The sequence below is a fragment of the Lissotriton vulgaris genome, chromosome 3_1 (assembly GCF_964263255.1).
Source record: "Lissotriton vulgaris chromosome 3_1, aLisVul1.2, whole genome shotgun sequence".
Lineage (NCBI taxonomy): Eukaryota > Metazoa > Chordata > Amphibia > Caudata > Salamandridae > Lissotriton > Lissotriton vulgaris.
In genome coordinates, this window is record NC_141689.1 from 1,353,841,480 (window position 1) to 1,353,854,733 (window position 13,254).

The following is a 13,254-nucleotide window of genomic DNA, read 5'->3' on the forward strand; positions in this document are numbered from 1 at the left end:
ACACACTCGGGCCGAGCTGCGTCCATGAGGGACGGCCCGTCAGCAATGGCGGCCGTCCTTCTATCCAGCACAAGGGCGTCGAGGGCCAAGGTCGCGCGTAAAGTCTTCAAGGCGTCAAGAACATCACCAAGCGTGGGCTCCTGCTCACATGACCAGACCCCCGTACACTTCAGCGACACAAATTCGCCGCCCTGGTTCAGTCGGTGACTTAGGGCGCCAGCCGCCATTTTGCAGATCCAGCCGCGTCCCCGTGCGCCTCAACTTCTGGAGCGGGCTCTCAAGCAAGGCCACCACGGGGGCCCCCTCGAGCCCCAGGAATGACAATCTGGGTGCAGAAAGGAGAGCCACCAAAAGGGGGACCGCCACCGCCCCGCGGGCGCCACACGCCGACTCCGGGCGCAGGGCTTCCAGATGACCGGACAAGGCAACAAAGGGGGGAGCCTCCTACACGGTCTTCCCCCGTCCACGGCGTGCCGCACCTCACCATGGGGCCCTCCGGCCGCTGGACCGGGCCCGATCCGCTGCCATCGGCATAACCGCACCACGGCCTCTCCCAGCCGACCTCTCCTCTCCATCGGGGGCCGCCGTCGACACCATCTCTCCGGCTGACCTCCACGGGCAAGTCCCCAGTCTCTACGCCGTGGAGGCCCCAGACCAAGCAGGGGTGTAACTTCGGATCCGCCACTCGCAGGAGCCCCCAGGACAGATGGTGAGTACAAGCTTTCCTTCGTCTTTCCGAGTCTTCCCGAGTATGTCGTCTCGGGGCAGGATACGTGTCAGGATATATGTGTTGGACAGGAAGGTTAGCGGAGCCGAGCTACATTGCGGCCATCATGGTCGCGAGCTTGGCTCCTCCACTGGCTTAAAAATTTTGGGGTGTCCTTGTCGTTATCCCATCCCTGCTCCTGGGCTACATATCTGGCCCCTCTGCTGCCTCAGATCAGTCGACAGGTGGGGTCCTGGTCACATCTGCCCCTGACACTGTTTGGCAGATCGGCCATTTTAAAAATGGTCTCGCTAGCTTGTCTTCTCTATCAACTCCAGAACCATCCCTACCCAATACCGCATTTGTGGTTTCGGCAATTAAACTCAATCCTTAGTCACTTCCTTTGGGGTGGTGGCTCAGGCGAGTCGCACTGCGAACGTGCTTTCAGTTCACATACTGTGGGGGTCTTGCGATCCTGTCGAGCGTTTGCTCATGGACTTCAAATCTTTGCACATGATTCTATACTCCAGCGCGACGCTCAAGCCACTACTGCCTGCAACTCGGACGTTGTTTTGGATCTGGCAACAAGCTTTGCGTGGGATGGGGTGGTGGGGCAGACTCACTAAAGAGACTCCTCTTTGGCGCAACGGCCTATCACCACAATTGCTTGCACTCCCTGGGTTTGTGGGTTGGAATATTATTGGAATCTCAACGGTTGGCGATGTCCTCCATGGCCGGACTCTTAAGTCCTTCCAAAAGCTACAATCTGACTTTCAAATGCCTGATCCCAATTCTATAGGTATCTGCAATTTTGCCATGCTTTTTCCCCTTACCTTGCCTTGCAGGACCCAATCCTCGATTTTAACCCCGTTGAGGCCAAGATGTTTTTAGGTGAGATGGGCGTACATAAAATCACAGCACTATATCTCACCTTAGTCACTAATAGCCATACTACAGTCCACAGGACCATAGTGGCCTGGCAGAAAGACTTAGGTCCACTTGACGAGGAAGGCTGGGTTGAGGCTCTTGAATCCCCGTGCGATGCGGCCATCGCGGCCCGCCTTCGACTCATACAATTCAAATACCTTCATTGGGTATACTTCACTCGCTACAGGCTTTGGCGCGCTGGGATGATTGCGTCCCCCCTGCTCCTGCAGTGTGGCTTGGCCGAGGGCACCTAACTCCACATCATTTGGGACTGTACTACTTAAACACGGTTTTGGCATGGGTTGCTGACCTGTCTGTCCGAGGTTCTGGGGTTGGAGATCCCTTGGTCACAGCGCTTGACTATGCTTCATCTTACTGAAGGGATCTGAGGGAATAGATACAAAAGACACCTGCTATTTCTGGGGCTTACCCTGGCTAAGCGGGACATTGTCAAGGCCTGGAAAGCGAGCTCCCTGTCCCTCTCTAGGGGCCTAAAAACGGGGCCTTGACTTCTCCATGGGGCTAGAAATTCCAATTTTTCAGGCACTGGAATGTCTCCAGAAACACCCGAAAATATGGAAGCGGTGGGCTGATTATCAGGGTCTATATCCTGAGCCTATTTCCCCAGCAATAAGTGCTGATGGTTTGCCATGAAGGTCCGAAGTGGGTATGTGCACTGTGACTAACTGTATTTATGCTAACATAACACGATTGGAGTATTTATCTGACAACGTTTGCATTGACAGTGAGACACTGCTGTTCTTTGTTAATAATTTTCATATACATTTGATTCAGTCTTGTATATTCTCCTTTTCTTAATGAATGTAGTGTGTAGAAGTTGACATCTTTTCTAATGCAATGCTATGTATACAATGTACCTCCCTGGGATTTCCTGGGCTTATTGTGCCTGTCAACAATAACATTTATTGTGAAAAAAAATAGATGATATCCTTCTCTACCCCTATGGACCCCAGCACACCCCACAGCTTTGATCTATCTACTGTGTCAAAGGCTGTGCTGGGATCTATGAAGGCCATATAAATTGCCTCCTTTCTCACCTTGGTGTACTTGAATATTATTATGAAGTAAAGTTTGAGATTCTGCTTAATCGTCCCTCTGCTGGGCCTAAAACCATATTGAATATTGGAGATGAAATTTCTCTCTTCTGCCCAGTCCCTCACCTGATTCAGCAGGACTCTCACTATAACCTTCACTTTGGAATCCACCAGAGAGATGGGCCAATAACAGGCAGGGTCCGCACGATCTCCTTTTTTTAAAAAACAGGTCCTATCACCAACCTGTGCCAGGAGAAGGGGACATGGCCACACGCAGCTGCATTGAGGTGCTGGCTAATCAAAGGGGCCCACAGTTCCATGCATGGTTTGTAAAGGTCTCCAGGTACTTCAGCCAGCCCTTGAGCTTTATGGGCAGGAAGGATGGCTATTGCTTTTGCTGCCTCACTCACAGAAAACCTAAGGGGGCTCGCTCTGCTCATAGGAGGTTAGACTATTGCATCAGGTGGTGTAGTATTGGCCACCTCATATATAGATTGAAAGTGAGCATCCTAAGCCTGGGCAGGTCTTGAATAACTCTGTTTGGGTACTGCTTTTTAACTGAATAGTGGCTGATTAACTACTTTCCAGAAGTCAGAGCTTGTCACGGGCAGTCACAAGTGGCCACCAGCTCTTCCCACACCTCTTTTCTAAGGGCCTCCTTCTGGGAAATGCAAGTCAAGCTACAACCCATTCTGATGGATACATCTGCCTGTGGATTCCTCAACTTTTGAATTACCCTTTGAGCCATCATTCCACGGAAACCTTTTCCTGGCTCTCCCACGTTGACGGGGAATCCAAAATCTACTTGACTATACTGGATCAAATCATCTGTGTGGAGAACCCTTAACAACTACTTTGCTATTACAAAACCTCCATAAACCATCTACCTGATCACATGACGACACTTGCTTCATGACTTTCACTTAACCCCCTTGTCTTACCCACCGCCCGTCTATTGCCCTCAAAAGGGGTTTTCTTTTAAAATATATGTCTTATGAGTGTATTTTGAAATGTCACTATTATGTATTTAAAGGAGCTATATTTGCAATATTTACTAAATCGAACGTCTCTCGTGCCCACTGCTGGAAATTTCATGAGCCCACTGTAGGAGGCTGGCTTAGTATATGGTGCACACTTATTCAAGTGAAGCACCCTGCACTAATCCAGACAATTCTTATGGTGATTTTAGTGGACTTAGACAACCATAGAAAGCTCTTTAAGTGGTAGCTGTGGAGAGCTCCCTTCAGGCTTAGTCCAGAATGTTACCATTATAAAAAATGGGGTAACCCAAAACGGTTTTTGGACCTGGGTAGTCAATATTGGCATAAATATGAGGCCCCCTGACTTGTGCAGTCGCCGCCTAGATAGCTACACGCTCGCGTCATTCATTGCCGGGAGAGATCGTCCTTTTTGTACAACTGATAAGTTGAAGCCGCCATTCCGCAAGGAAGTTTGGCGCATTTAATTGAACCCTTTCTAGACTCATTGAGATGCCTGCATACGGACACCTAAAAGTAATGGATTAAAACGTATATGTTACTGTTGACATTTTTAACGGAATAACTTTGGTGGAAGGCCCACGACCACTAACCGGTACTGAAGGAGCGAGACTGTGACCCCTCAGTTGTCTATAACCATCCAGGGGTAGGAGGTTTTTTTGATCATCCCAACAAAGACATTTTTGGGCCCACAGCTCTATTAACTACGGTACGGAGTTCTTTTGTGCCACATACGTCCTGAGGAAGACCCGCAGGTCGAGGTCCCCAGCTACCCTAGTACCACCAGACGGGTCGAAACGTCGACGCAAAACTCCCCACAAATAGGACCACTACCGTTTTCAAACATTATACATGCCAGTAAAAGAATGTATAAATGTTAAAAGAGAAATAAGCAATTAGTGGCCTGTGTACATATTTTTGCTGCCCTTTGTACAGCACTGTTTTTTCAACTGTATAAAAAATTCTATGTCACTATTCTGTTGAGGCTAACACCCTTTCTATCCAAATCACTTTTTTCTTTCTACTTTTCCGGCACCCTTATAGAAGCACATTGCTCTCTTTGTTACCGTTCGTTGTTTAAAAATTCTTTACTAATGTATATATGAAATTTATATCGCTGTGTTGGAGCAATTCATTAAAACTCCTCAATTTTTTGAATAATTAATTTCCAATGGTGGATGCATTTCTAAGTTGTTTGATAAAATCTACAAGAGGTGATTATTTTTGAAACACCTATTCAGTCATATAAATAATCAACTGTGAGTACTGATTGATTGAGCTCATAATCGATTTCGGGTTAGTCCAGAATGTTAAGCAGCTTGTTTTACCAGAACTAATCATATAGTGTAGGTTATACAAAAAAAAACACACAGTGTAATTATAAAAGTAAGTATATTTATTATACACACTTACAAACAAATTGGTATGTCTCCTACTCAACACAATACACACATTATTTGAAATTTAAACAGGTAAGCACAAATACACAATGGTCTCCAGGCGGGTGGTGGACTTGCTGCTTTCAGATGACAACAAATAATTCACTTCTTTTGATTTGTCTGAAACAATATATTTGTCGAACCAAATGTTACATATTAAGTGCTGCTGCTAAGTTTGTGAAAGCCTTGAGAAAGCCCTGGTGCAAATGACCATTCAAGGGCGAAACACGTGTCAGCTGTTGAACGTCCAAAACGAATTCCTGTAACCCTCCGGAAAACGATGAAAGTTAATGAATCAAGATCAAATGTGAAGAATAAAAGCAGAAAATAAATACCACTTGGAATTCTGTAGCCTTTTTGTCAAAAACATATCAATATCCAATAAGGAGGAGGATGTACTCGTATGTTTCTAATTATTCACAATAAAGGTCTGTAAGGTCCAATACCTCGATTTATCATCCTCCCAATACTCTTAAGAATTGACAATATCATCCAGGAAGAGAATCTCTGGACCGTTCATCTTAAAAGGAGACCAAACCATAGACTATAGAAGTGGAATGCGAGCTGCGACCAATGTCGGGACTTGGACTAGGAGACTCAGAAGAGCTTGGGGCTCAAGGAACCACCTGAGGTAAGTACACAATCCCACAGAGGCTGTGTGCTGAGTGGGAACACAGCTGCGTACTCAATGCAAGTCAATTGGGAAAGTCACAGTTGCAGTTTAAAAGAAGGACCCTTCCCAGTGGACCCTGAATCCATCAATCATGAATTTGTAAAGCGCACTACTCACCTGTGAGGGTCTCAAGGAGCTGAGGGTGGGTGTGGGCAGCTCTGTTAGTGTCATTCAAAGAGCCGGGTCTTGAGGATCTTTCTGAATTGGTGCAGTGTTGGGCTCCGTCGGAGGTCAAGGGGAAGCTCGTTCAAGGTCTTGGCTGCGAGGTAGGAGAAGGATCTTCCACCTGCACTGGTCCTGTAGATGCGAGGGATGGTGGCTAGGGAAAGGTCAGCTGAGCGGAGGTTTCTCTAGGGGGCATGGAAGGAGCTTCAGTGGTTGAGGTATTTGGGTCCGGTGTTGTGGAGGGCCTTGTAAGCATGTGTGAGCAGCTTGACGGTTATTCTTCTTTAAATTGGGAGCCAGTGGAGATTGCAGAGGTGATAGATGATGAATTTGTGCTGTGGGAAATCAAGGATTAGTCTGGCTGTGGCGTTCTGCACAGTCTGGAGTGCGGTGGAGTTTTTTGTTGACTCCGGCGTAGGGGGCATTGCCGTAGTCTAGTCTGCTGGTGATGAGTTTGTGATTGACGTTTTTCCTGGAGTCAAGGCGGGATCCACTTGATCCTCTTGCGTGGTATGCAGAGATGAACCCTGTGGAAGACAGAAGGTTGGAGAGTCACCCCACCCTGGATACCCCAGGAACCAGCATACCAACACCAGCGAAGCTGGGTGCAAAGGTGCGAACAGACATCAGATCCTGCCGTAGACCACAATGGGGGACTTCAGGAAAGATGCAGCTGGTGAAGAAGGTGCAATCCAAGGGTGGATTTTTAAAGTAAAGAACCTGCAAGCAGCAGGGACGGAGTCTATGCTACTCGGAAGTGACCAGGAGGCACGGAATAACAATGACCATCGATGATGGAAGATGCAGGAGTGATGACAGTGACCTTGTCGCTGCAGCTGTGAGGACTCCGCAATGCTGTTGAAGACCAGGAGCCATTCACGAGCGGTCCCACATCAGAAGTTGAGAACCATGGGGTTAGGTCCGGCAGGAGCACCAACAAGCCTTGGCAGCAAAAGATGTGGTAAACGAAAAAGGAGCAATGGTGGGACCAACAAGGTCCCAGGGACCTACCAATGGCAGGCTAGTCAGAGCAGGCCTGAGCAAGCAGGGGAGCCCACTGAAGCCAAATAAGACCCTCAAGAGGACTCACTGGCCAGCGGCACAGGAGTCACAAGAGGACCTCGAGCAGCTCACCAAAGATGCAAGCCCCGGTGCAGAGGATGTGGTGAGGACAAAGATCTTATCTGGAAGAGATGCTGAAAGCTGGAGCTTCTTGTAGCCCAAAGAACTCTGGAGCACAGAGTCAACAAGTGTTGGCATCTGCAAATTGACATGGTACACAGGAGTTCTGACTAGGGATACTGGCCTGAAACATTCTGAGAGTACAGGTCAGGCCTCGAGGGAGTTGCAGGACCACCACCTGTGTTGCTTAGCCTTTCGGAGTCCAATGGACCTCAGGAGTAGCAGACCGGTCAGCTTCATTGTAGTGCCTGCAGATGGAGGGGAGTGACTCCTTCACTCCAAGGGAGATTCCTTCCGGTGTCATTGATTCCCATAGGCCTGCAGAGCAACCTGGATGAAGCACAGGCACAGACGAAGAAGAAAACTTGTAGAACAGCGAGACCAGGAGGAGCGGGAGTCTTCCTTGGTGTAGTCTTGTTTCCAGGCAAAGTCCATGTGCCCAGGCGATCGGAGTTGAAGCGGTTTCGGGTTTGAATCTTGTCCCACAACGTATCTGAAGAACCACCCACAGGTAAGCCCTTAAGCAACCTAGAGAAGGTGGTGGAACGATTAAGAGGCCCCTGCCAGTGGAGGGGCTGGATAGAGGGCAGGATACTTCCATTTCCTTTGTCTAGTTGTGCACCAGAGCGGGAGCCAAGGGCTCCATGTAATGGCTCAAACTGGAGTATGCAAGGAGGACACCAAATGTCCACTTCAAAGCAATCTGGTGGTGCTGGCAAGCGCGCCCTCCTCAGCCCAATACACTAACTCCTGCCTGGGAGGTGGTCAACCCTCCCTGTGACAGGAAACAAATAGTTCTACATTCCCCTGCTCAGCTCAGAAATTTGTCTGTGGTTGGCAGCAGCACTGGCTTGCTGGCAGACCCTCGAAAGCTGTTACCGGGAGTACTGGGAGGTACCCAGAGAAGCCCCCCAGTGCACTGAATCATAATTCCAACACCAGTAACAGTGTTGTGGTATGATTCCAACATGTTTGATACGAAACATGCCCAAGTTTTGCACAGCCAATATATTACGTTAGCCATTGCGTAATGACACATGGCTACTATATGTATCAAAATGGCTGACTGCAATTACAAACCCTGTAGAATCAACTCCGGGGATTGTAGGATGTGCCCTGCTTATGCAAGGCATCCTCACACTTATAACCTAGCACCCTGCCTTCAGGATTGAAAGGCCTGCCTTAGGGGTGACTTATAGGGTTAAGTTTAGTGACCTCAGATAATAAGTAAGCTTTTTTCTGTCATAAGTGGTGCTAGCACCAACTCATACAGGCCGCAATGGCAGGCCTATAGTCACAGTCTGAGTGGTCTCTCATGGGTGACATAATATATGCTGCAGCCCATTGGAGATCCCTGGTGTACCTGTGCCCTGGCTACTTCAGTACCATATACAAGGAACTTACATAGGTACACCTTTAGCCAATTGGGAAGGTACCAAAGTACTTACCATAGTCACATTTAGGGAGGAAGCACAGAGACTGGGGTCCTGATTAACAGGATCACAGTCAGACTAGTCAGAAAACAGAATAAAACCATCAAAAAGTGGGGGTAACCATAAACTCAGATCCTACTTTCCTACACCAACTTCTGATTTAGTTATTATTTCATTTGTCCTTATTTCAGTATGATTTAATTTTGTGTTCTGTCCCTCCTGTCTCCTCGACTGCTCATTACCCCATAACTAAACTTGTAAAGGAGAATTGTTTATCTTTACTGCATTTTTAGCTATGTACTTACTGTATTGTTTCTCTTTTGTTTTCCTTGTATAAAATCCAATAAAATTCTTAGAAATAAAACAAATTCCTTAGAAAATCATCCAGGACAATTTTGCTGGGGCTACACATTTGTTTAAAAGTATTTGTTGTGCTCACAAATGTGTTCATCACAACACACAGCTTTAGATTCAACTGTTTCTGGTGTGCCATATTTTCCCCTGACTACAGTTAGACATATTCAGTTGTTCCAACTGTTTTTGTCCATTGTTACTACTGTGAAGTGTTTTTCTTTTAAGTTTTATGGTGCTTTCGATTTTAGATTAGAATATGAACTATTTGTATTAACATAATGTTACGTTTGACTTGCAGGACCGGTGTTACCTTTGCCTCATGGGTGCATTACAGCTGGACCTGGGAGGGGCACCGGCTGGCCCTGCTGGAACTGGAAAAACAGAAACGACTAAAGACCTTGCGAAAGCACTTGCTATTCAGTGTGTGGTATTCAATTGCTCTGATGGTTTGGACTATAAGGTACAGTAGTGGGAATGTAACGTCTTTGTTTCGCAGTTTTTATTACATCAATTTTAGGGCTATTCTTTATTCATGTGTGAACCTGCTAAATGTTAATCATGTCATAGTTTTGGTTTGAAATTGCAACATTTTGTTTCAGTGTAAGCTGTTATTCTATCTAAATATTGACACAGTTCATGGAAAAAACATCGGTAATTCCGAATTATCTAGAAAATTCAACTTTATTCCAGTGTTTTGAAAAAATGTAATGAAGAAGTCACTAATTGTTAACTATTTTGACTGTCAGGCGTGGCCAAGATGGTGACTGTACTGGAAGCATTTTAGGGAGCTCCGCGGTCGGACCGAAAACAATCCTCAAGTCCTGCAGCCCATATCACTGCCACCGACCCAGACTCCAATTCCCCATTGACGGGCACACTTGGGATTAGCGGAGGGGTGCCTTATTGGAGCAAATGGGCCCCCTGCCCCACACGTTGTCAGTGGGGCACATTTAAGGGCTGCAGCTGCCCCTACCTGGATGGCTTTCCTGTCCGCGGCCGCCGGCCAGGTCTGCAGGGCCTTGGATCGGCAGAACCCGGATGGGCCATGTATTCTGCTCTCTCCCCTCCTACTCTGTTAGATCACCAGGCCAGTGCGCTGCCCACGGTGTTGTCTGGTGTTGGGGGCCTTCCTGACAGTGAATCACTGTGGGTGGAGATGGCCGGGGCTTAGAGGCCTGAGCAGATCCTGGCGCTACTGCCCGTTCTAGATCACTGCTGGGGAGATCTCCTGGGGCCCTTGAGGTGGGGGCTGTGGACCCGCCTTAAAGATAGGTCGCTGTGGCCTGTGCCAGGGAGCTGCCTGGGTTCTTTTCCCCCCATGTGCCCGGTGCTGGAATCGCTGACAGGGGCTGCCCCTGGCTCAGGGGCGCCTGATGGGGTGATTTTTTTGTACTGACCTTGCATTGACCCTCAATGAGCAGAAGGCCTCACTTGGATTTGTCTGCATTGCCTGCCCCTTCTGCTGGACTGAGGTCTACTGGCTGCAAAGTGGCCCTAGTCCGTGGGGCCTGCGCTATTGGGACTGTGCATATCCCGCCTGTCGACCCTGTGTATTGTCCCACGCCATTGGGCGGCCACAACCAAGGGGTGCCTGGGCTAGAGCTGGTGGAGGGGGGCTCCCTCTTGCCAGCCTCCTAGAGGAGCGAGATGGGTCCTACTCTTGTGTGCGAGTGCCCCCCACCCCTGCATTGTTCTCCCTGATTAGTAAGCCACCCTGCTGACGTCCTACTTGGGGTGCAGTTGAATGACTACGGACCTGGACACCTTGTGCTCAACATACAGCACTTGAGCCCACAGTGATTACTCAGCAGACACTCAGGGGGCCAGTTTATTGACTACTCCCCTGCTGTAGGAAAGTGGGTTTCTGTTGCAGTAACCTCTCACTTTTTGCCAGACTACTGATGCACTTTTTCTTTGTGTGCCCTGGGTCCCTTTCAATCAGGTTCCCAGGGCCTGTGTTATTTCTCCAAAACTAACCCAATTGGCATCTCTAGCCACAGGTCAGCCCCTGGTAAATGGTACCACAGGTACCCAGGGCACTGTGAACAGGGAAGACCTCTAAGTGCTGCAGCACTTATTTTGCCTCCCTTAGAGGCCCTGTAACTTTTCACACACACACTGCCTTGGCAGAATGCGTGTTTCGGTGCAGAACAAAGTGAAGAGTCGACATGGCACACATCCTTGTGTGACATGCCTGCAACCCACTGCCCTGGCATTGATCAGTCACCCCTCTAGCTGGGTGTCCTATGACAGTGGTGAGGGTACAGGTGCATGAGCCCTGTACCCCTACAGTGTCTAAGTCCATTCTTAGACATTGTAAGTGCAGTGCTGCCATTAAGAGTATATGGTGCCGGAAGCTTGTCATTACGAACTCCACAGCATCATAATAGCTACACTGAAAACTGAGAAGTTTGGTATCAAACTTCTCAGCACATTAAACCCACACTGATGCCAGTGTGGGATTTAATGAAAAATGCACACAGAGGGCATCTTTGAGATGCCCCCTGAAAAACGACCAGCCTCTGGTGGGTTCCCTGACTGGTAGAAACAGCCTGCCACCACGAGACATGTTTCTGGACCCTTAGGGTGGGAGCCTACGCTCCCTGAGCCCAGGAACAACATCTTACCTGGGCGCAGGTGTTTACACCTCCCCCAGGCCAGGAAGAGACATCTGTGGCAGGGGAGCGTCAAAGGCCTGGCAGCCTTTGTAATGCGACCCCAGCCTTTCCTGCTATCAGTAGTAGGCCCCCTTCCTGTCTCCCCTCCTTTTCGGCAGGAAGACAGGCGGGAAAAACTGGCCAGCCCAGGAGGTGTGCCTTCCTCTGCCAACTCCACCCCTCAGGTGGGGGAGGCGAGGGGAAGCCCACTCTCCAGTGCTCGCCATCTTGCAAATGGTGGGCACTCCCCAATCAGGACTAGGGATTGTGCTCAATCCCCCACGTGGGGTGAGTACACCAAGGGTGTAGTCACCCTAAGGTCAGTAGCCCATTGGCTACTGACCTCAAGACCCCTAAAACGCCCCCTAAATACACTATTTAGGGGCATCCCTGAACCAAGAAGGAGATCCAGAAACCACAAGAAAAGAAGGACGAAAAGCTGTGCAGAGCTAACAAGAGGACGACACCCACTGACTTGGCCCCAGCCCTACAGGCCTGTCTCCCCTCGAACCTGCTCCTGCGAAATCCTGGTGTGTCCTTGCAGCCAGCAACCTTAAAAACCCCAGTGAACACCGGAGTTGTTCAAACTGCAGCTTCTGGTGTTAGGCAGAAACCGAGAATCCAGCCCACTCTGCACCCGCCGAACCCGGCCCGAGCTCAAGTGGAAAAATACCACGAAGAGGCCCCCCGGTTTTCCTGACCCGAGATCCGGCAACCCCTGACCTGCCTCAAGCCTCCAGACTGGCCTGCAGCCTCAATCCAGAGGACCCCCCCCCATCGCGACCAGAGCAGGTAAGAAAATCTGACATCCCAAGGCACCCCTGCACCCGACGCCCCACAGCCTTATGTGCACAATCCAACGGTGCCTAACCAACCCTCAACATCCCAACCTACCCCTCGAAGTGTTGGTTGCACCTGGAAGATCTTTGTCCCCGAGCCTGCAGTGTTTCTTTGTCCTGGAGGTTCTCCATTGGAAACAACAGAGCATCCGACCTCAAAACAGCACTCTGCACCCGGCCGCCCTAGTGCCGCTGAGGGTCTACCTTTGGTGCTACTTTGGTCCCCAAATTGCCCTGAGCTAAACCCTAGGAGCTTTGCTCCCACCCCTTATCCACCATAGGATAACATTGGGCCTCAACACTTTGCCACCCGGCTGCCCTAGTGCCGCTGAGGGTGCAATTCCAGTGCATTACTGGCCCTGGGAGAGCCCTGAGTCTAACCCCAGAACCTAAACTCCCATAGTCGTTTTCTGCAAACCGATAACTTGTTTTCCCTCCATAGGATAACATTGACAATTTTCCTTCCAAAAAACGACTAAGTGTGGAGTTTTGAAAACTAAATATATTCTTTAAAAATCGTGCAAATAACCAAAACGTGTTTTCTCACCTGTTTGCAGGACATGTCCCAGTGCTGAAGCTCTGAGTTAGATAAAGTAACGTAAAAGTAATTTACCTGCAATTTGTTGACAAAGCCTATTCATTTCAATGTTCAGCTCCAAAAAGTTTCCATGTGTGGTGTTTTGAAATCTGAAAATATTCTTAAAAAATCTCATGAATACCAAAAACACATTTACTCACCTGTTGCGCGTCTGTATGCATCGTCCGCGGCTCCACGTCCGTCGTTGGCGTCGTGGGCGCCGTGAGACATCGTCGGAGTACTTAGACG

At 48.9% G+C, this 13,254-nt stretch overlaps 1 protein-coding gene across 1 annotated transcript in view; it reads left to right on the forward strand.

The window, feature by feature from the left end:
* DNAH6 (dynein axonemal heavy chain 6) overlaps nt 1-13,254 on the forward strand; it is a 2,460,712-nt gene that overhangs the window by 914,956 nt on the left and 1,532,502 nt on the right. Inside the window, exon 29 of the mRNA XM_086961829.1 lies at nt 9,231-9,392. Coding sequence (XP_086817955.1) covers nt 9,231-9,392 — 162 coding nt within the window. The remainder of the gene's footprint in view (nt 1-9,230; nt 9,393-13,254) is intronic.